This window comes from Narcine bancroftii, chromosome 8 (assembly GCF_036971445.1).
Source record: "Narcine bancroftii isolate sNarBan1 chromosome 8, sNarBan1.hap1, whole genome shotgun sequence".
Classification (NCBI taxonomy): domain Eukaryota; kingdom Metazoa; phylum Chordata; class Chondrichthyes; order Torpediniformes; family Narcinidae; genus Narcine; species Narcine bancroftii.
Window position 1 is genome coordinate 152,129,069 of NC_091476.1, and position 24,637 is coordinate 152,153,705.

At 41.0% G+C, this 24,637-nt stretch overlaps 1 protein-coding gene across 2 annotated transcripts in view; it reads left to right on the top strand.

Annotated features, from left to right (window-relative positions):
* LOC138741381 (lysophospholipid acyltransferase 2-like) overlaps nucleotides 1-13,496 on the top strand; it is a 61,534-nt gene extending 48,038 nt beyond the window's left edge. For both annotated transcript variants that reach the window (XM_069895371.1, XM_069895370.1), the window contains exons 8-13: nucleotides 1,857-2,049; nucleotides 3,905-4,008; nucleotides 4,315-4,379; nucleotides 4,993-5,125; nucleotides 6,911-7,062; nucleotides 9,007-13,496. In XM_069895371.1, coding sequence (XP_069751472.1) covers nucleotides 1,857-2,049; nucleotides 3,905-4,008; nucleotides 4,315-4,379; nucleotides 4,993-5,125; nucleotides 6,911-7,062; nucleotides 9,007-9,202 — 843 coding nt within the window. In that variant the 3' untranslated portion in view covers nucleotides 9,203-13,496. The remainder of the gene's footprint in view (nucleotides 1-1,856; nucleotides 2,050-3,904; nucleotides 4,009-4,314; nucleotides 4,380-4,992; nucleotides 5,126-6,910; nucleotides 7,063-9,006) is intronic.
* Nucleotides 13,497-24,637: the final 11,141 nt, after the last annotated feature.

The window sequence follows — 24,637 nt, forward strand, 5'->3', positions numbered from 1 at the left end:
GAGAGAAAATCTCATTGGGATACAAAAGATTCTGAGGGAGTGAAGCTGTTAATCAGTTTCCTCTCATAGGGAATCTAGAATTAGGAATGTGACGAAGTCAGTGAGCAATGAATTGTTACAAAATAAAAATTGCTAGAAACACCAGGTTGGGCAACATTTGGACTTTAGACGATCGGTACAAACCTAGTGGGATGAAAAGCCCGGTTCTGCATTTACAATTCTAACTCTCAGACCCTTCTGAGCATTTCTAGAAGGTTATGATTTTTATTTCTGATTTATTTTATTTTCATGTTGATTTTTGCAATTCTTGACCCCAAATGGCTATGAATGCTCAGTTACCAAGCATGTTCAGTGCTAGATCAGTTGTGTTAATATCCAAAGAATTGGGAATTGGACCTGAAGGTGAACAAGGTATCTTCCATCATTTTTTAAATACTGGGACTGGCTCAAGGGATCATGTGGATAATTCCCACTTCTTGCTATGAGCTAATGCCCATCATCTCTCAAAGAAACATAAAGAACACCTAGGAACTACTGTAGTTCAGATAAACCAGAAACTAACTCTCTTGCTTCAACATTCAACCAACATTATCAAAGCAAATGAATTGATCTTTCTTGAATTGCAGCTTTTGGGAGTCTCTGTGTACCACTCAGCTAGGGTTTCTACATGTGTCCAATAGTAACTGGATCTCAGGGTCCTCTCACAAGCAGAAAAACATTTTGGGTTGTTCTAATGTGGTGAAAGTACATTAAGTACATTCCATCTTTTGTTTTAGTGGCTGCTGAGTAATTCATGTAGTCCCCATTGTGTTTCATACCACTCGGCACAACCTCTGTGATCTGCACCTCAGCTTAATTTGTCCACATCAGGTGAACAGCTGGATCCAGCATTGATTCAGAGCATGCCCTCTTGATCCCATTTCCCTTGCACCTTGCTTAATATTTATTCAACTCCCATTTGAACATTCACTTTGAATCTGCCTCTACTATTCCTTTAGACAGGATACATGAGATCTTAACTCGCTTGTTTAAAAAAAAGACAATTCTTCTCGTCTTCTTGTTTCAGAATGGATTGATCGCAAAACAATTGATTGGTGTCACATCGATCACTGGAGTTGCTGCCTCATGGCTAGGGTTAAATCCTGGCAGCCAATGCTGTCTGTGAGGGAATGTCACCTTCTTCCAGTGACATTGTAGATGTCCCTTGATGCTCCAGTGACCTTGCACATCCCAAAATCTTGTGGCTTGGTAGATTGATTGTCTGTGTCAATTGTTCTTTGTGTGTAGTAAAGGAATCTGGAGGGTGGAGAGTCTGTCAGTAGGAATGTGATACACTATCGGTAAATTCAAAAGACGGTTACCAGCTGACAGGCTTTTATTCCCAAAAGATTGAATGTGCAATCACGTTGCTGACCCGATTCCAGGGTTTGTACTGGAGGACGTAACCGCTTTTATTAGGGAATTCCAAGCGGAGGAATCACAAAGTTAGTCAGCAAGGAGGTGGGCCAACCATACACAGAGAACAGTACAAATGGAACAAAGAGCATTACTGTGCTATCACCACCAAATGTTATGACAATTAGTGGTGGTGGGAATGTTGGGAGACTACGTTACAGGGAAAATTAGTGGTAGGTTACTTTGTGAAGCAGTAAAAACTGAATGATTCAAAATGTCTTCCTCCTATGTTATAAGGAAATGTAGAAATACAATATGAGAAATATGAAGACCTGTATTTGAGGAGAGAGGGTGGGGTGGGGGGGGGGTGGCGGGAGGTTGATGCACTGATAGACAAGAGGTTTTTCATTCTTGCTGTGATATGTGATGTTTGACTTGAGGTAATTTTATTCTTCCTGTAGCGAGCTGTGGGATGGAAGATGTTGATCTGCACCATGTGTGTGTTTATGCATCTTTCCCTGAAGGAAGAATTTCCAGTTGCCCACAACAATGACGATGACTTTATTATTAAAACAGCGATGCCTATGCGTTTGCTCTATCTCTACATTTCTCTCTTGGCCTGCAGACCCAAGTATTATTTTGCCTGGACCATTGGTAAGAGAACTACAATTTGCAATGTGAATTTAAACTTTTGAGTAGAGAAATCACCAAAAAATGCACATCACAAATATTTTAAAGATTAGGGAGGGTATTGATCTTTGCTGAAAGGGTGTGTTGGAAAAGGGGATTGTATAGCGTTTTGGTTAGACTATTCTCAGCTCTGCCTACAGTTTCAGAGACGGCAGTGCTAAAAGGATCCATTGATCTTTGGTCGAGCAATGAGCAGATGGTCTTCTGTACAGAGGTACCAGGATCAAAAGTGTATGGACAAGTTGTATAGATTGTGCTTGTTCACTTGAAAGTGTGTTAAGTATTGATCTGGTGGACATGTTGGAAATGATGGTGTTTCAGCCATTTCATCTTGAGGATCTGCCAGAACAAAAGTTCTTGACATTTCAATAGCACTGAGCCTTTTGTCATTGATGTAAGGAGACCATTCTTTGCACAGAGCAATAAAATGCCCCAAAGGTCATAGCAGGGGATCAATTCACAATTTAAAAGCTAAAATTGAGTGTCTAGCTGGAAATACACATTATCAAAAAACACAGAGAAATGCTGGAGGAACTCAGCGGTCTTGCAACGTCCACAGGAGGTAAAGATGTATCACCCATGTTTCAGGCTTGAGCCCTTCTTCAATGTATAAGCAAAAAACAGGAATTAAAACTGAAGACGGGCAGGGGGAGGAGTGCAAACCACAAAAAAAAGTGTTAATAGGATATGATCAGAGAGGTGAAAATTGATTTTGGCTCTGTGAAAGAAGACAGAGGTAAGAGACAGACAGACAGAGCTGGGGGAAGGCGACAGGGGAAGAAGAGCTGGCAGGGGTGGGGTTGTTTAAAGAAAACGCAAAGTCAATGTTAATGCCATCCAGTTAGAGGGCCGAGTTCCTCCATCATTTCTGAATGTTTTTACTCCAATCGCAGAGTCTGCAGACTTCCGAGTTTCACTCCATACAGATTATCAAATCTATGAGGATAAATAGAGTTCAAAATGCTAATCAGCTCAGATCTATTTAAATAAAAAAATTAGAAAGGTGGTGGAGGAGATTGTTCCCCTCCCTATTCCTTTTGTCCAGGCAGGAACTGATCGAATCTCCTTTCACCTCTGTGACTGCTTTCACTCCCGTTTCCTTTGCTTGACTCAGAAATCTACAACTTAGCTATGTTGAAATGTCTTAACTCAGTGGAACATCTGATGATACTCTACCCCCCCTCCCCCACTTCTGTTAGACAGAAAATATACAAACCTCCAAATTCGGGGACTTTCTGCTGTTACTAGGCTCTCATTGGTAAAAGATACCCATGCATTATGTAACTGTTCTTTTCTTTAAACCCTGCACTTTGTTTTGGTTAAATTACACTTTTGTTTCATTATTGGATTTTGTGATAGACTTAAATATAGGTTAACTTGCCTGGATAGCACACAAAACAACAATTTTCTCTGTATCTTAGTTCACCTGACAAAACGATTCAAAAGAAAAAAATGTAGCAGTCGAGTTGATTACAACAAGCTCCCTCCCCACAAGCAGAAATGGACAAATATTGGTCAAACAGATGGGGAACATCACAGTAAACTTTAAAATAGGCACCCAAAAGAATCAACTGTCGATCAGAGATGAAAGATAGAAGCTTCAGTTTAACATCAGTCGTAACTTGGGCAAAGTTTGTAATGATTTTCCACGTGTCTTCTGCTTTATTGGCATAGAGGTGAAGGTGAACCAAGGCCTGTGCCCACGATATCACAAGAAGAATAGTATTTCTCATTACATTAAATGGGTTGTGTTGATAACTCTGGCTTCTCAACTGTGGACATGTGATCAGCAGTTGTGATACATGTGTTTTGTGTACAGCCGATGCCATCAATAATGCTGCCGGGTTTGGATTCAATGGATATGATCATCGTGGCAAAGCTCGCTGGGATCTGGCCTCCAACCTCAACATTGTCAAGATAGAAGTAAGAGCCAAAACGTTCAAGCATGGGCGAGTCAGGCTCCCCATTCCTTTAATAAGAAATTGTAAGAGGCTATTTGGTCCACGTGAACCACTGGACCCCCCCCACCCCATCACCTCACTTTTTTATTCTGGCTTCTGTCTGATTTTTGACATTCCCAAAATGTCGACTGCCTTTTGTTTCCTACAGATGTCACATGATGTGCTGAATATCACCAGCACTTCTGTGTACTGCACTAGACCCCAGTATCTACAGATTTTCTTGTTTACCTCCATTAGGTGGTAATTTATTTCTAACTTTATTTTACAGTTTGCAACAAGCATGAAGATGTTTATTGACAATTGGAACATACAGACAGCTGTGTGGCTCAAAGAGTAAGTAGTTTAGTTCTTCAGCTCTACCTGGGCAGCTTCGTGTCATATCTGAGATGTATATTCTCCAAGGTAAGAGGTGACTGGATTTTTTTTTTAAGCATAGTGAATAGGACCAATATGCAACACCTTTCCTGAGAGGTTAATGGAAACAACTTCCACAATAACCTACCCAATGAGAACTGGACAAAAACACAATAAATATTGTGGTGATATGTAATTACACCACTAGGTCACCAGGGGTCATCCCAGTGATCTTGTCTATAAAGCAGTCCAGAGCTACAGTCTAGCCTTCCAGGTTCATCTTGCAGAGAGACAAGACCTCTTAATGTACATATTAGTTTATTAAAGCTGTCTTATACTCACACTGTTGGTGTGGTTATTGTCAGTACAATTTAATAAATTAATATGTACACTGAGAGGTCTTGGCTATAATATAACGAGCTGCAGGGAAAGGCACCCCACATGGATTAATCTTTCAGAGAGTAGACACAGTGATGATGGGCTCAGTAACCTCCTCCTATGTTGTAGAATGTTGTGATTCTGTAGATCTGAATATTTTTGACCACTAACCTGACACTATGCATTATTAAATATTTATTTTGCTTTTTGATAGAGTCTGCTATGACAGATGTCCCTTCAATCCCACGTTGATGACGTTCCTTCTGTCCGCGGTGTGGCATGGAGTTTACCCAGGCTATTATTTCACCTTCATGACAGGCATGTTTATGACACTTGCAGCGAGAGCGGTAAGTAAAACTGGGAAGATCATTTGGGCGACACAGTTAGCGTAGAGTTCAGTGCAACGCTTTTACAGTGCCAGCCACTGGGAGCGGGGTTCGAATCCAGCACTGTAAGGAGTTTGCATGTTCTTTCCATAAACCATGTCTGCGGGGGTTTCCTCCAGCTGCTCCGGTTTCCTCCCACCATTCTAAACATACTCGGGGTTGTAGGTTAATTGGGTGGCACAGACGTGTGAGACAAAAATGGCCTGATAGCATACTGTAAGTCTAAATTTAAAAATAATGCAATAGCATGGAAGTTTTGAGGTTGTGGGAGCCCCCACTTGTACAATCTAAGGGAAGGAAACCATCTCTCCCCACCTCACACTATTGTACAGGGAGAGTGTCATTTGTATTAAAGCCCCACCATCTGCTAGGTACTACTAATCTCAACTTGTATCTGTATTGTACCTTCCACAAGCCAGAGTTCTTTGAATTTTTTGCTGTAGTAAACCAATCAATGTCTGTGCACCAGGCTCCCACAAACAATGAGATAGAAAACAGGTAACTGGCTTCATATTGGCTTTGAGAGTTAAAATTGAGTAGGATTCCAGAGTGACTCACCTCCCCTTTGGAATATAGAAACATAGAAGATAGGAGCAGGAGTAGGTCATTCGACCCTTCGAGCCTGCTCCGCCATTCAACAAGATCATGGCTGATCTTAAAGTTCAGTACCCCGTCCCCGCCTTCTCTCTGTAACCTTTAATATCCTTTAATAACCTTTAATAGAAGTGATTTAATCACTGTCGTTGCTTATTAAATTGCACATCCTGAGATTGAAGGGCCAATTGATGAAGTAGACAAAGACGATGTGGTCAAACAATAATCATGGCTTTTATTAGCAGGAACTCATGGTACAATAATGAAAGACAATAGGTGCATATACAGTTATACCCAAGGGGAGTGTCCTTAACAGTAGAGATAATGCACATACAATGTTAGTACAGCAAGGCTCGCCAGAGGGGAGACGGGCAGCTTGGCAGACATTCATCACAGTCTCCCCCCGGCAGAAGAAGGGTTAAAATCAAAAGGACAGCTGCTAGGAAAGACTGAAGCAAGCGATACATGGATACTGTGTTTGGCCTTGAGATACTCTAACAGCCAAAATACGCCAGTATCTAGCAAGCAATCGAAATATAATGAGATGTTTTATGAATATGTCAGCCTAACAGGTTGTTTTGTCCTTTATCCGGACATCTAAAATCTGGAAAGCTCCAAAATCCAGCAAGTGGGGAGAGCGACTGGAAGGGGGCGAGGGTGGATACGGCAACACAATTCAGGTGGGCTTAAATCTGGCTTTCTGAAATCCGGAAAAATCCGAAATTCAAAACACACTGTCCCGCAAGGGTTCTGGGTAAAGGATTGTGTACCTCTACTACAAGCAAGTCACTCAATCCTTACAACAGGAGGTGCAAAAGTAGTGCACAATATAGTGTTGCAGAGAAAAGGTTCCGCTAAAACAGTAGAAGAGCAACAACATTTTACCAACACTGTCATCCTGGTGTTGCCAGAGACATCAAAGTAATGCGAAAAGTTTTAAGCAATTAAACCAACAGAGGCAACACAGAACTTAAATGGAGACCAACCTAAACTGTGGACACCAGGAAGAAACCGTCCATTGAATCTCATGGTGTGTGGATGTGGGGAGAAGTGGATGTATCCAATGTTGACTCGCAGCTGATCTGCATTTTAACTTGCATTTGCTCAATGCTTGAATGAAATTTTTCAGTGGCTTTATCTGGTTCTGTGCAGGTCAGAAGCAATTTAAGGTCATATTTCTTAGTTTCATCTGCATGGAAAGTGTTTTATGATGTGGTGACGTGGGTGACAACGCAGGTGGTGGTGAGCTACACGGTGGCACCTTTTGTTCTTCCATTTATGGGTCTATCACTCAAGTTTTACAGGTAAGGAGTTCATCACTTTGTGGTTTATACCCCTCACTGTTTGAGGAAACCAGAGTGCAATACTGGCAATATGAGATCCGGGGTTAATCACAACCAGTTAAGTGGTCAGCAGTGGGTACACACAACTGTGATGACTGGTCATTATGGGTCATTCCAGTATTCTCCCTTCCTTGGGAAATGAGAGAGAAGACAGATACTGGGAGGCACTGTTGGCACTGTTGGCACAGCAGTTAGTGCGACACCTTTATAGCGCTAGCGATCAGGGCTTGGGTTCAATCCCGTGCTCTCTAAGGAGTTTGTGCCTTTTCCCGTGTCTGCGTGGGTTTTCCCTAGGGCTTGGTTTCTTCCCACCCATCACAATGTACAGTGGGTGTAGGTTAATTGGGTATAAATTGGGCAGCATGGATTTGTGGGCTGAAATGGCCTGTTACTGTGCGGTATATCTAAAATTCAAATTTAAAACTGGAACAACAGACAAAGTGCTAGAGGAACTGAGCAAATCAGGCAGCATCCATGGAAGATCATTAATGTTTACTGTAGATTGCCTTCCATGGATGCTGCCTGATCCACTCAGTTCCTGCAGTATTTTGTGTTACTTCACCTATCCTACAGCAGGGATTGAACACAATGGTATAAAGTCACTGCAAACATTCCACTTTGATACCGGATGGTCACAATTCATTCATAATGGAAACTGGGTTGTTATAAGGATGACTCAAAGCCAACCTCAAGCTGTCTGTTGGCTGTCATCTGGCCATTCCATTTGTTAACCAGGAGTAAACACAAAAATCTGTAGATACTGTGGTTGAAGTTAAAACATAATGCTGGAAAAACTCAGCAGAAACTCAAAACAGTGTCCATTATATAATAAGGTAAAAATACATAACCGACATTTCAGACTTTTTGTTATTTGTTGATTGTTAATCAGTCAACAAAGTCAGTGAATTTTTCCTCATTATTCTTTTAAGAGATCTGGCACAGATATAGCACAATATCAGCCCTTCCACCCAAATACACCAATTAACCTATAACCCCCATCCATTTTTGGAGGGTTGGAGAGAAATCATGATTAGCCTAGTAGTTTGCGTGACGATATAACATTGCCAGTGACCACGGTTCGAATCCGGCATTGTCTCAAAGGAGTTTTCAAATTCTCCCTGTGTCTGTATGGGTTTCCTCTGGCTGCTCTATTTCCTCACACACTTCAAAACATAGAGGCCGTAGGTTAATTTGTGTGTAATTGAGTGACATGTATTTCAATGGCTGGAATCGGCTTCTACTGTGCTGTAAATAAAATTTTTAAAAATTTAGAAACCGAAGCCTCTGGAGGAATCCCACGCAATTCAGAGGGAGAATGTAAAACTCTTGCAGACAGTGCCAGATCTGAACTTCGGTCAATGACATTATTAATAGCCATTGCGATTATCGTGCCAGCCTTTTCAACCTAAAAAGGGACAGAAAAGGGAGTCCAATGGAACTTCAAAAGGAAATTGGAGACATTTTTCCAGGGGGATGTGGAAAAGTTGTTTCTCTTGGTGGGAGTATCTAGGGCTAGAGGGCCCAATTTCAAGATGGAAGGGCATCCACTTAGAAAAGAGATGCATAAGAATATCTTTTGCCAGAAGGTGGTGAATCTGTGGAATGTGTTACCACAGGTGGCTGTGGAGGCCAAGTCATTGGGCGTATTTAAGGGAGAGATTGATAGGTTCTTGATTAGCCAGGACATCAAAGGTTATGGGGAGAAAGCCAGGCAATGGGACTGAATGGGGAAAATGGATCAGCTCATGATTGAATTGCGGGGCAGACTCGATGGACCGAATAGCTTATTTCTTCTCCTCCTCTTTTGGACAGGAGGGGGAGTTGCAGTAATGTATCATCTGAATGACTTCCTTTGTGCTGCTCCTCTGTTTCTGTGAATTCACTTTCTGTACTTTGTTTCCTCAGGTCCTGGCACTTTGGTTTGCATATCATTGCCATTGCTCTCATCCTGGTGTTGCCAAAGAAGCCAAAGTGTGCATCAAATGAACAGAAAAGGCTTCAAGTAATCAAACCAACAGAGACAATGTACAACTGCAATGGACACCAGAATGGACAAGCGCCCACTGACAACAACCAAAACCATCGGATGAAGATTGACTAAAGGGGAAGAGAGACTCCATGAACCTTTGAGGGGAGAAAGCAGCTAAAGTAGTGCCTATGGCCAATGACAAAGCTACTTGAAGCATTATTAAAAGCTATTGTTCAAGGCAGAGCAGGTTGAAGAAAAGTTGCCATTATCAGGAAGGGCCAGCAGGGAAATCTTTTAATGGGGAAAGTCTTAAATCCACCTTGGGCAGAAGGAGAAAAGGATAAGTTGGGAATTCATAAAATTCAGGCTCAAATCAACTTGCTCAATGCATCACCTTAACTGCGGTGGTTTTCGTAACGTAGCTTGTTATTGTAATTTTTTCAAAACTCTTTTCTTGATTTTTGGGTTCTTATTTTGAAATCAAAACACCCTGCATAGTTTAGGAAAATCTGAAGCTGACAGGAACATTCCAGGGCAGCATGAGATGTACTTCCTGTGGACCAGGAGCAGAAAAATTACTTGCACCGAGGGCAATTCCTCTTCCCGCAATTGACTACTTTTCTGCCCCCTCACCAGTCCCCAATTGTTCCCCCCTTGCTTTGTATCTACTGCTGCTCATTTTCCCAACTGTTGGCCATCTAGACTCTCAATCTGACTGGAAAGGAAATGGATTGAAGAATGATGAAATTGGCAAGGACTCCTCATTCTTGCACTTCACCTCCTCCCCACATGTTACTTCCCAGTTAAAAGCAAAACTTTTGCACCTTCTTGATAAGTTTTAACATTCTAATTCCTTTGAAAACCTCCTTCATCTTTCCTGGATAGGCTACATAACCTAAGTTACACCTCATGAGGATAGAATGCTAAGATTACAAGTGAACTGCAGGAACTTTTAATTTTTATAGTGCATTTTTGGAAAAAGTGTATTGATATTGCACTGAAAGTTTACGAAGCACCAGGTAATTCCCAATTCAAATATTATGTTCAGATATTTGGATCAGTAGTCAGGAAGGAAGACAAGACATGGAAGGGGTGCCAATGTTTACCAGGGATGGTTCCATTCACAGATGAGAGAATAGAGGTGGAAATATTTTCATAATCAGAAGGTTGAAAGATTTTGTTAGAGATTCTCCCAAGAAGCATTTAAAATGATGAGATGTTCTGCTGTTATGGATAGGGAACTGTTTCCACACTTGCCAAAGGTGATAACCACAGAGCAATAGTTTGGGCTAATTGGCTTTCGAACTGGAGGGTGAGATGAACACTTCTTCAAATATGACAAGTATGGTAATCTAAAATCTGAAGCACAAACTAGCTCCAAAATTGGAATTCAATTATATACAATTGAAATGGATAAATTTTGCTGGGTTGGAGAGAAAAGCAGAGGAAAGAGATTCTGTTCAGACATGATAAACTGAATAGCTTCAACTTCTATTGTGAGATTTTATGATGGCAAAGGATAGTAATTATGAACTGGGAGAAGAGATGCTGGAGTTCACACCATCATCCAACTCTGATCTTACTGTCAAATTAGGGATAGCTTCTCCATCCAACATCCAGGAACAAAAAAAGGTGAATACAGGTCGAGTACCCCTTATCCAAAATGCATGGGACCAGAAGTGTTTCAGATTTTTTCAGATTTTGGAATAATATGTTTTGGATAACTAAGGAGCACAGTAACATCAGCAGAATCCTTCTATCAACTGTTAAACAACAACAACATACAATGGCAGGCTTTCAGTCCCCACCTACGATGAAAATAATGTTTTGTACTTAACTTGATTAAGAACCATTTTGGCTATTTCACCATCAGTCATTTTCAACAATATCTTTGTACCACAGAGCAGAGAATACGCATACAACACTGAGTAATGCACATGGGTCTGGCGGTGACTATGGTTGGTAACAGCAGAGCATCAGAGTCCCACATGGGCAAGTGAGATCAGGTGTGGAATTTTCCACTTGCGGCATCATGTCGGCACTCAAAAAAGTTTGGATTTTGGAGCATTTTGAATCTTCGGATAAGGGGTACTCAACCTATACGAGCAGGATGGGCACATTTTTGAATGTATTCAGTATTGAAAGAATTGAGTTTGTGGATTAATACAATAAAGTAGTGCTGAGATAAAAGAACAACCTCTGTGGTGGTATGAGGGGGTAAATGTTATAGTTCGGATTCTATTTCTTTATTCCTATGTAGGCACAAAACACTTTCTTATTCCATTTCTTTCTTCATGATCTGATCCTCTAGATTATGCTTTAATGAACCAACCCTATCAAGGATGGTATTCATTCCAATGAACCCTAAATCAAGATGTTTCTCCAGAAGTCCATATTAAATTTATTACCGACTTTCATGTATTTACATCTCCTAGTTTTGGAAACCCCATATCAATGCCATCAAACATAATTCTATTTTAAAGGAACTGAGAGAACTCCTTTCATCCTGTCCTTGAGAGGATCGCGCTCTGGCATGTTCAGATCTTGAGGCATTTTTGTATGCTAGATACTTCCCTATTCTCGTTAAATATGGAGGAAGGGTGCCAAAGTTTGATCATCTGCTTTTGTTTGGTTTTTAACTATGAATATTCATTGGTGATGAGCTCCTGGAATTGAATTTAAAAGCAAAATTGATATTATTAAAAATATCAATGAGTGTTATCTGTGATAGTTGATCTGTGAAGCTAGTGATTAAGGTGAAGTAGTTCAGCTTTATGCTTGCAATTTCCTTTGCATGGATCAGTTGGTCAGAATGACTGGATGGGACTGGTGTGCGATTTTCGTTGCTACACAATCTTCTTTAGCTTGGTCTAGATCGTGTCTCAAAGCTGCTACCTCCATCACACCACGAGTGGCCAATTGAAGATAGGCTTCCGCTTAAAGATGGGCATTGCCTAAGCTTCCAGTTCATCCAAACATCAAGTGGGATAAGCCAATGAGTGGACTCCCCTCGCAGTAACCAGTAGACTGCTTGTCAGCTTAATCCATCGCTCTTGGAAACCACATTAATCAAGATTGTGAATGTGACTTGTTCATCTGACATTGCAATGTAACCAATTTCAGCTTTTATCTCTTCACGATGAACACAGGAACCTGACCCGACAATCTACACGCTTGACCTGCCATTTTCTCAAATTCGCTTCTCAACACATCTGATGTAACATTAGAGAATGGTTTCACTCTTTTCACAACTTAAAAAAAAAATTCTCCAGAATGTAAAAATTGATTTGTTTGAGACAAGTTTACCAAGCAGGCTATCTTGTCTAGTTCATGGACATTGGGTGAATGTAGTGATCTGGTTCAGATGCCTGTGCTTATTAACTGAAGGAAATTCTCTCATGTCCATTGCCAAAAAGAGATGAATGAAGAGGCATTTTGAACTCTGATGTTCTTTTGCAATATAATTATTCTTATTCTAGCTTGTTTAAAGTGGAAACCAGCACTCAAAACATTTTTTTTTAAGATTTATGAATATTTCCCTTAAAAGTAATTAGAATTTTCCAGGTCAAATAGAATTTGTAATGTGACACAGGGAGTAATAGAAAATGTAATGATCCAGTAATGTATTGGCAGGGCCTGAGACTTCAGTGAATAGCTCATTATAAACTCAAATCTTCCAAATTAAATTTCTGTTGGAAAATAGGCCTTGAGAGAAATTGAAGCTGAGCTCTTCAAGTCAGATAGATCTTTTACACCAGTGGTTCTCAACCTTTTTCTTTCCACTCACATATCATTTTAAGCATTCCTAATGTCATAGGTGCTCTGTGATAAGTAAGGGATTGCTTAAGGTGGTATGTGGGTGGAAAGAAAAAGTTTGAAAACTACTGTTAATGACTTGTTAAGGGCATGGTTTCACAACTTGAAAGTAAATAGGCCAATGACAATTTTTCTCAAGTAAAATATTTCAGTTGCAATTGGTCTAGAGCAGTGATTCTCAACCTTCCTGTCCCATCTTAACCAATCCCTTACTAATCACAGAGCATCCGATGGCATAGGGATTGCTTAAAGTGGTATGTGAGTGGAAAGAAAAAGGTTGAGAACCACTGGTTTACACCTTATATTCATTTTATACTTTTTCCACCCATCAGTCATTGAAGTTTGCTGGCAGCTGTGTGCATCTTGTAACCTATTACTTTCCAAACAATGTCTTTGTTAGTGAATGAGTCAGTGAAGGACCTTGGCAATATGCAATTGCAAACCCTTGTTGTTTAGAGAGGATAACTGGTTGTTAGTGTTACAAAGTGAATGTGAATGGTTAGATCTAAAGTACAATGTTAAATCTTAATGTATGTGGACTCTTTAAAATTACACTTGAAAGTTTTAAATTACATTAATGATTTACTTTTATAAATTAATTTTGACATTACACTGTCCATGTTTTGTTGCTCCTGCTTGTTGTCAACCCCCCTTTTTAGGTGTGCATCCCTCCCGCTTTGATTTACGGCTTCCATTTGATAATCTTCCAACATCCCTCCACTCCTTCCATTCTAGCTCTCTGCTCCTCTTGGTTTTGACCACTCCACTGTCGTGGGTGTATCTTTTTAAGTCCAAGCCACTCAGTGCACCTTCTTGAACTGAATGAACAACATATGATCAGGATTCAATAAAGAACACCTATTTTTAGATCTGCCTGATGAGAGTACTTGCAGACATTCAGATAACTCTGGAGTTTGTAGCCCAGACACAGTAATTGAGAGCTATGTACAAGCATCAAGAAAGTGCAAGATCTGGAAGGAGGATTATGTAAACTGACCCACGTGTGCCTTTCCCCATCCCCCACCCCACAGGAAACAGAAAGTGAATGACTGTGAACCATTGTAAGATAGCCATGATTGAAATTGGCTCACACTTTGGGGAAGGGGGGAAACACACACTAACACTGAACTGCACAGTGAGCTTTAGTGTTGATCAAACACGAAACCTTGATGCATACTAGTGCAAACACGAGTCAAGCAGCTGACAGCCTGTGACTGCAAACAGGACACATATCAACAGTGAGGATGAAAGGATATTCAGCACCTGCAATGCTTTTCTCAATGTGAACAGTGGCAAATTCCAATGCAGAGCTTCACACAGGAAAAAACTTACTTTAGGTGTGATTGGTAATAATTGAATGTTCCTCAACTATTAAAACTACAAGCACATAGATCAATCATAAAATGATATGATTACTTTTGACAAAATGAACCAAAGTGTCCAACTTTAGGCTTGGACTGCCCATGAAGAAAACAATCAAGGGATTGCCACGTACAATATTTCATCTGAGGAGTATCCCAGGTGTATTAAGACAATGGAGTATGAGAATTAGATGACACCGTCAGTCTAAACTTGTTCTCAATCTTCTTTCACCCACAGACAACTTTGAATATTCCTTTACTTAACATGGATGACCTATGAACAAACCCATGGACCACCAGTTTGGGGAGGTGGGGGCATGATAAAAAGGTTCTTCAAATCTGTATGAAAACCAGGCCCAGCTTCTCCTATAACAAGAAAGTGAGCTTTACCTTCAAGGGGACACTTTTGTTGATTCAAATCGTGTACCAGAGAATTGTGCAAAAGATCTAGATTGATACATTTAGCAAGAATTGAAACACATCAGAAGTATTATCTTTGTACAAGGTCTTTGAATCAAGGTCCCACCTATCTTATAAAAGATCCCTTAGTCCTATTCCTAAAATTAAAAAGCAAGTAGGAGCTTACTGGACACAAATTGCTAACATTTCTTCAACCATTCAATAAGATCATAGGTAACCTATTCTTCAAAGCCAATTTTATGGCTTGTCTCCATATCCCTTATTAACCCAGGCCAACAAAAGTCCATTGATCTCAGATTTGACATGTCACATTTCAGCCATTATCAACTGTCTTTTGAGGAAGAAAAATTTCTTCTATCACCTTTTCTTATCATTGTTTGGTGGGAGAAAGTCAATGAATGGACACTAATAGAGGTTGTGATGTAGAAGACGGAGCTGCTAATTTGCTCACGGCATGATCCCATAAACAAGATGGACCAAATAAACCATTGCATAAACATTCAACCAGTCAGAAAAATGAAGTGGTAAATTTGAACACTTACAAAAGGGTGACAGGATTAAAAACTTGTTTAAAATATATCTAAGTTCTCATGCTTAAGCTTGGCTGGATTTTTCTTCTCACAATGAGATAGAGGCAAGAATCAAGGACACGACTGCATCGTTTTGTCTGATGGATTTAACTTTATTGGAAAATCTTTGACGCCCTTTCCCATTTCATGAAATTAAATCCCAAATGCATTAGTTTTGTGATAGGAATGTTGAATACACTCATATAAACTGTGCAGTTTCAGAAGTTCTTGACTGCCTATAGGTGTTGTGGCTAGTAAGGCATTTGGTATGTGAGTGGAAAAAAAGGTAAAGAACCACTACCCTTGAGCTATTCCATCTGTTCCAGTTCCTGTTACCCTTTCCAGGGCTGTTCAATAAGTTCACATTTGAATTCTGGCTTTGCCTCAATATCAGGCATCACAATAAAATACACTGTATGTTAAAACGGTTCTCATATTCCATAGAACTACTTAAATCTGTGTCTTTACCCACATGCCCACCCTGCTTGTTTTAACAAAGTAAACTATCCAAGATTTACCTTGCACAAGACACTGTTTCCATGGCCTGGATGTCGGCTGCATGCCATTGTAGCCTCAGTGGCATTGCCAAAAGGTTTTAGTGCATGTTGTTGCAAACGAAGTTGGTTTCCCTTTCATTCATCAATAGCAAGGGCTAGGTGTATATTTTTCTTCTTGAAACTTTTGTGGGGGGGAGGGGGGGATTGGCCACAACACTGGAGATAACTTTGTTCCCTCCCCATCTTATCTGACAACATGGCAGTGCCAAATGATTGCCAATTTGAATCCTTGTACTCAGTTTTTGAGAGTGGGATTGTCGAACCAATATCTCACCTCAGAAAGAGCTGTGAGATTTATTGAGCCACCAACACCTCGCCTTCAGAACTCTCTGCGCCCCTTTAGATTGAGCCAAAACCTCAGCTTGCCCCAACTAGCAAAAACAAGTAACAGCTGGACTATTTTCACCTTTGGTTTGAGCTGTGGTTAGGTACTTTGACTAATGTATTCCATCTGTACTTATTGTTGCTAGGGCACCATATTACACAAAGACAAAAGTAAAGCAAAGGGTCATGACCTGGACGGTGAAAGAATGCAGAACTCACAGTTGGATATTTTCAAGCCGATTTCTTGTTTTAATACAAGGGCTGGAGATTTGTTACAAAGTGTTTTCCTGATTCAGCAAGACCACACTCTAATCCTTACAGCACTGACGTCTCCAGTGACAAATGAACCTCATTCCCCAGACTCATTGATGAAGAACAGGGCATTGACACCTGTGTAATTCTACCCAAGTGGATGGCAGCTCCTTCAGAGAGAGAGGACTGGAACCCAGAGGAATAACAAAAGGGTTGCTTGATATTCAGAAGTCTCAAGCATCTTTCCCCAATCATTGCATAATTCACATATCTTGATGCTTACAGCAGCAATAGAATCTACTGATGTATGGATGCTCATATCCAAAAGTCTATAGTGGGAGCTCTAATGACCTTGTGTATTGTACGAAAACATCCCAAGATGTTACACATGATGAACAGGCAGAATTTAATCCAATCATTCATTTAAAATACAGTAGAAGCTAATTCCAATTGTTTAAACCCGGTCCACCCAATTTAACCTACAACCCTGTACATTTTGGAGGTTGGGAGGAAACCAGTGTACCTGGGGAAAACCCACGCAAACACAGGGAGAACATACACTCCTTAGAGACAGTGTCGGATTCGAACCCGGTCGCTAGGCGCTGTGATCGCGTTGTACTATCCATGCCACCTTAATCTACATGACAAGATGCAAGGGAGACAAGCATGGACATAGAAGCATGCTTTAAAGTTCACCTTAATGAAGCCAAGCAAGTTAGAGAGGATTGATGTTGGAATTCCAAACTCAGGACCTGAATACTTGAAGCCATGGAATTTTGCAAGCCTGCCCATTCTAATGCACATCAAGAAATCCATCCCTCCACTGACGACACTTGACCCACAATATATTCACTACAGTTTATAGTATTTCACCTCTGTTAGTCATTCTGAAGTTAATGGAATGACTTTCAGAAGCAGGACACAATGTGTTGATGGGACAATCCAGCATGCCTTGTGTTACCAAGCAGGATGAATTTCTAGGCACAACTTTTTACCTTACAGGCATAATGCAAAAAAAATGTATTATAAGATGGAACTCACATTCCCCAGATCTAACTATAAAGTTCTATCTTCAAAAAAAGTAGCTAAACAAACAGAATGATAGGCAGGTGTGCTACTTTGCATAGGTAAAATCTGGTTGGGTGGAAAGCGTTATACAAACTCAAATCTGAATTCACCTTTTTATTCTGTTGAATTCCCCATTGTCCAGGCATTAGCTTCAGTCTCTTGTGTCGCTGATAGAATTTTTAACTAATCAGCTACTAATTTCCTTTCATTAGGATCAATTACACATTGATTTATTGAAAAGTGAAAAGCTGCAGGTGGCAGAATTTCAAAATAAAAACAGAAAACTTTGGAAACACCCAACGCATCAGACAGCATCTGGGACTCGAGTTTCACCTGACCTTCTGTCAGAACTAAAAAAAAGTCGGCTATCTTTTAGACCCCCCAATCAGAGATTGAGGAAGTTAATTTTCATAGATTTTAATGTGATTAGCTGGTTTTCAAAGTTAGAATTAACCACTGGTCCATTTTACCAGGGTTCAATAGTTGGTAGTAAGTTAAAAGGTTAGAACTTTTTCATTTTGAGCAAAAAGAGCTTGCAAAGGCATTAAAATTTTTAACTTGCCCCTGTATCCAACAGATTATCAAACAGTAGTCATTTAATTCCATCTTCTGTGGTCTTATTAATGATCCTAGCTTCCATGACAAGTGGCCCTCATCATCTGATGATTCCAGTGTTCAACTAGAGAGTATGGGCTCTTCAAATTGTAAGGAAACTCATTTGAGCAATAAAGGGATCAAGAGCAAGAAACAGAAGCAAACAAATAGGAGGACAAGGACTAGGTCATTTACTCTTTTTTGGCCTTCACTTGCAACACCATCATGGGGTTCCCACCATCACCATTGTGCAGATATTTACTGGACTGGAAATATTACATAGTTGATATAGTTCTCTGCAGTTAATTTCCAAAGCTCTAAATTTTTGGAACCATCAAAGCATCAATAAAAATATGATCAAAATGTCACAACTATGTTGCAGTATTTACAAATAATAAGAAGCTTTGTATTCAGTTGCAATAATGACACCCATCCTTCTCTGCAACCACAACCCATCTCTATAATCTCCCAGCTCTACAACAATCAGAGATGTCTATTTTCCTTCAATGCTAGCCTGCTGGGCAATCCTGATTTTAGCTGCTCCATCTTTGGTCCTTAGGTACAGTATCCTCTCTTTTCTGTCTTGTTACTTCTCTCTTCTCCCTCAAAAGCTTTTTGACAGACATTTGCTTACCTTTCCTAACAGGTGAATCACTGTCAAAGACTGCTTGAGAGTACTTCCAAGGAGTGCCTTATAAGGCTTATCAATATTAAAGATGCTGCAATGGGCAGCTCTGCAGTGCAACAGTAGAGCTGTTGCCTTGCAGGGCCAGAAACCCAACTTTAGTCTTGACCTTGGGTGTCATGGAGTTTGAAATATTTCCTTAATTGCTTTGGTTTCTGCCAAATAGTCCAGTTTCCTCCAAAATCTCAAAGACATGCAGGGTTCAAGAGAGCCACGATCATCCTGATACCCAAGATTGAGAATAACAGGCCTCAATGACTACCACCTTGTGGCACTGACTTCCACCAATGGGAAATGCTTTGAGTGTCTGTTAATGGAATGCATCAAAGCACATCTCCCAGAGATGCTTGACCCATTTCAATTTGCCTAGAGAAGAAACCATTCCAAAGACAATGCTATAGCCTTGTTGCTCAATGCGTCCTTGCTCACCTGGAGAATGATGCCACACATGCCAGGCTGCTGTTCATTGATTTCAGCTTGGTGTTTAAATCAATAATTCCCCAGAAGCTGGTGAAGAAGCTGTCCTTGCTGGGACTCAACACCCCTCTCTGAAATTGGATCCTTGACTTCCTAAAGAAAAGACCAGTCTGTCCACAATGGAAGCAAAATATCGAGCACCGTCACACTGACGTTCTTCAGGGCTGCGTGCTCAGTCCATTCCTATTCACACTGCTGATTCATGACTGCATCGCTTGATCCAGCTCCAACAGAGTCATCAAGTTTGCAGACAACAAAAATAGTTGGCCTCACCAACAATAATGAAGAGCCGCACTACAGAGAAGGAGTAGAAAATTTTGTGATATGGTGCAAGAATAACAATTCGAGTCTCAATGTGGACAAGCCAAAGGAAATGATTGTGGACTTCAGGAGGATCAGGAATGACCACCCTCTACTACACATCAACAACTCTGTAGTAGAGAGTGGAGAGTATCAAGTTCCTTGGAGATCACTTAACTAGTGACCTATTCAACATCTCCTCACTTGTCAGGAAGACGCAATAACAACTGTACTTCCTGAGAAGACTGAAGCAGCAAGGCTACCGGCCACCGTTAAGTCAATCTTCTACAGAAGCTCTATCAAGAGTGTCCTGGCCGGCTGCATCACTGTGGTACGGTTGCTGCAGAGAAATAGATCAGAGGTCAATCCACAGGACCAAAAGAGTGGCAGAGAGTCTCCCTCGTCCCCATCCACGTGATCTACTGGGATTGTTGTCTGAAGAGGGTGCACAAAAATCATGGAGACCCCTTCCATCCTTCACACAGCATTTCTCAGCTGTTCTCATTGGGGAAGAGATGCAGGAGGATCAGAGCCAGCACCACCAGGCTGAGGAACAGCTTCTTCCCACGGGCAGTGAGAATGCTGAATGACCAAAGGAACTTCTCACACGAACCATCCAAGCTTCTCATGTGAACAATACTATATTTATCTATCTATTTGTCTGTAAAGATAAAATACTTGTCCTGAAAATCTATTGTTTGTCTGCATGTGTGTTTTGCCTGGTTGTAAGTTTCATGCTTTGCACCGAACATCAGAGAACGCTGTTTCATCGGGTTCTACTTGTGCAATCAGATGACAATAAACTTGACTAGTGCGTTCATCGACCAATATAAATTACCCCTTGGGGGGTAAAATCTGGAAGGAGTTAATGAAACGGTATGGATAATAAAATATAGCTTTAATAGACTCAACAGGATGAAGAACCTGTGCCCATGCTATAGCTCGCATTGGCTGTATGTGTCTATATTAATGCAAGGTGCTATTGAGAAGATCAAGAGCCAGATTCATCCCATCTCTTCATGGAATGGGGATTAAATGCTAACATTGCCAGGAGAGCATGAGACAGTGAAGTGAAGGATTTGGACAAATATTTGAAGGTGAGATAAATAAAGAAATGAAAATGAGAAGAATAGAAACAGAAGTGATGGAATGAGAAGGAAACCACATTGAATAGGCGAGTGAGAACAAGGTGATATTCAATTAGTGGGACTCAAGCAGCAGTAAGATGTACAGGTACTTGGCCAATATATGTTTCAGAGTGCATGAAGTAGAATGGATCATTACATTTAGTCCTTCCTCGTTACAATTCAGGATAAATAGGCTGTTAGAAAGGAAATTGCCATTCACGTCAAGTACGATGGAGATCTGACCACATCATTTTCATTAAAAGTTCCGCATTATGGGACGCAAAATTTATTTGCATCATTAATTCCCTGAGGTAAGCACTTTTGTGCGGTAATATTTTCATAGGAAGCTGGAGATTGGCATTGCTTTAAAATTGCTAGTGTTATTAGTACACGGCATCTGGGCAGCTCCATACACCTGTTAAAATTAATAATGTTCCACCTCCTGTTAACTGCTCTGTGCTTTTTGGCACAAGGCTCCTGCTCTACAGATCAATGCCATGCAGAGAATTGCCGGATGCAGCTAACGCTGCCAGGGGATTATATAATTGGAGGATTATTTCGCATTCATGATGAACTGTACCATGGTCACCGAGAACTGGAGGTCCCAAAGTGCAAAAGGTAAGGAACAATAAGGTATTCAAAGGGGAGGATGGTTCAAGTGAAGTTACATTGCCCACCTTGAACCAACACTTGAAGAAAACTCTCACTATGGCAAAATACAACCTTGTAAGTTCCTGTACAGTACTGGAAGGTGGAAAGAGGTGCTTTATATCGTACAAACACTCAGTAATTTACTGCATTGATCCCACCAAATTTAAAAGGGGTACGTCCCACCATAAGGGACTTTTCATTCATCTATCTCATATTCCACGATATCAGAAAATTTGTCATTTCCAACCTCTCATCTTAAACTGCGTTAACTATGGTTCAGAGGTAAAACACAGGATTCTGTTGACACCATGGTTAAGTGAAAAAACACACAATTGCAGGAGAAACTCAGCAGGTCAAACAGTGCTTTTATATAGCAACGGTGAAGTTACATCACAAACGTTTCAGGCTTGAGCACTTCAACAAGGTGTGGTGGAACATGAGAGATGTCTGAGCAAAAGGGGGAAGGGGGTAGTGGGGGTGATGCGGGTGGGAAATAATAGGTGGAGAGGTGGAGAAACACTGCACTGGGGGGGAAGGAGTCTAGGCTAGGTGAAAAGAGAAAGGAACTGGAATAACTAGTTAAGGGGGAGGGGAAGAAAGGGGGGGAAAGCAAGCTGATTAATGGAATGAAGTGAACTCAGTGTTCATGCCCTGGGGTTGTAGAGTGCCCAGACAAAAAATGAGATGTTGTTCTTCCAATCTGCGGGTGGTCAGGGTGGGAAAGTGTGAAAGGACATGGACAGACATGTGAGATTGAGAGTGTAACTCAGAATTGAAATGGTTGGCTAAGGGGAGGCCACTTTTGTTGCGGACCGAGAGGAGGTGCTGGGCGAAGCGACGTCCCAATCTGCGTCTGGTCTCTCCAATGTAGAGAAGGAAAAATGTGTCTGGTGGTGGGGTCCTGTAGTAAGTGCCGGATATTCTGGCGCATAATGTGTTGGATGCAGAGGCTGGTGGGATGGTAGGTGAGGACGAGAGGGATTCTGTGTTTATTGTTTCTGGGGGCAGGAGGGCTAAGGCAGGTGAGCGGGGAATGGAGGAGATGCAGGTGAGGGCAGAATTAATAGTGGCGGAGGGGAAGCCACTTTTATGGAAGGCAGACATTTCAGAGGCTCTGGACTGGAAGACCTCATCTTGGGACCAGATGCGGTGGAGACGGAGAAATTGAGAGAATGGGATGGAGTCTTTGCAGGGGACAGGGTGTGAGCACGTGTAGTCCAGGTAGTTGTGGGAGTTAGAGGGTTTGTAATAAATGTCAGTGGAGAGTCTGTCTCCTGAGATGGAGACAGAGACCTCCAGAAAAGGGAGAGAGTCATCGGAGATGGACCAGGTGAGTTTGAGGTCTGGGTGGAAATTGGCTGCAAAATTGTCGAGCTCATTGAGGGTGCATGAGGCCACCCCGATGTAGTCATTGATGTACCGGAGGAAGAATTGGGGGGGGGGGGGGGGGCTCTTGCCTGTGTAGGCTTTGAGCACATTTTCCTCCACAATACCTACAAACAGGCAGGCATAGCTTCAGTATCTAGGAAGCTCCCTTGAAGCTGTTATATGGTTATATGGTTATGGAATCAGTGTATCCTAGATTGTATACCTTAAATGGATGGGAGGGGGGGTGGGGGGGTGGGTTGGGAGAGGGGGGGGGAGAAAATATCACTGTATATGTGTGAAAAGGAAAAAGTGTGTATCATGGCTAATGTGATTTATGGTGTGAAAAATAAAAAAATTTAAAAAAAGAAAGCTGGTGGCTTCAATCTTATTGTGGAAAGTTAAGCATATAACAATTTAACTAGAGCTACAAGGTTGAAGTATTGGAAATTGTTGTCACATTATCTTTTTCATTCATTTTCTGAGAACTAGGGAACAGTCAACAATTTTCAAGCAAAGTCATGCATGGCTAGAGTCTTGATATAAACATTCAGGATAGCTATGTTGCCCTGCTCTATTCAACACCTTTGGTGAACTCAGTGCAAGCAGTCGTCTCATGTCATTTACCTTTGCTCGGAAGCTTTCTGTGCTGTGCATGCAGGTGACCTCATGTGAGGCTTTAGATAAATGATATTCCAATTTTTTTTTTAAAAATCAAGCAAGTTTCCAGAATCAAAACTAAAACTTGCAGTTGAAAATGAGAAATATCCTTAATGTTTCATTTTTATGACAATATTGCCCTTGTCACTGATGTACAATATTTACCTCTGTTAGCAATGACTTAGCGGCTATATCAATAGAACATACAGGAACAGGGCCTTTGGCCCCTTTTTCTGTGCCAAACATGATGTCCAAATCAAACTAAAACTCTCTGCTTGAACTTAATAGATATCCCTCCACCCCCTTCATATTTGTGAATTTATCTAGAAGTATCTTAAATGCTACTATTGTATCTGTGACCAATACTACTCCTGGCAGCCCATTCCAAGCACTGTGTGAACTATTTGCTCCTCATGTCTGCTTTAAATGTCCTCCATTGTGTGATATCTTTACACTTGGGAAAAGACTGACAACCAATACTTCTCATGATTTTGTAAACCTCTAACAGGTCTCCCCTCAGCATCCCACACCCCAGAAAAAAACGACAATCCAAGTTTCTCCAATCTCTGCCTCCAACTCCTACCCTCAAAACCAAGCAACCTTGCAGAAAATCCCTTCTGTACCCTTTTCAAAGTTTCCACATCCTTCCTGTAATGGGGCGAACAGTATTCAAGTAGAGCCTAACCAAAATTTTAAGAATGCTGAATGACGTAATGACTTCAAAATACAGTGCAACCACTTCCTTCCATTATTTCCATTCATTAGACAAGTTGCTTTCCTGGTTACTCACAACGTGAAGAGCTTTATTTGAACTTATCATGTACCATCTATGGTGAACTGCATGGATCTATCTTTTGGGTTGTTCACACCCTGTCTCAACTGGGAGGGACCACACCTGGACTTTGGTATGCTGATTCAGGCACAGCATCCACATTACAGCCAGAATGTCTGACAGCATACCTAGTGTGTCTTTCATTCATGTTCTAAAATGCTGGAAAATTGTCAGTAATTCAATCACTAATAAAACACCTTCACAAATGTTAGCCAAATGAACAACCCAATGATATGGTAATATAGCACATGGCGCCTTTGCCTCACAGCTCCAGGGACCAGAGATAAAACTCGACCTTGAATGCTGCTTGTGTGGAGTTTGCATGTTCTCTTTATAACCTTGTGAGTGCTCAGGAAATCCTCCAAATTTTCTTCTGCATACTAATGATGCGCCTGTAGATTAACTGGCCCTGATAAATAACCCTCTTGTAAGTAGAAACAAAAGGTTGATTTGCACACGAGAACAGAAGTGCTTGAGAGAAACAAGAAGAGAGGAAAATGGAATGAATA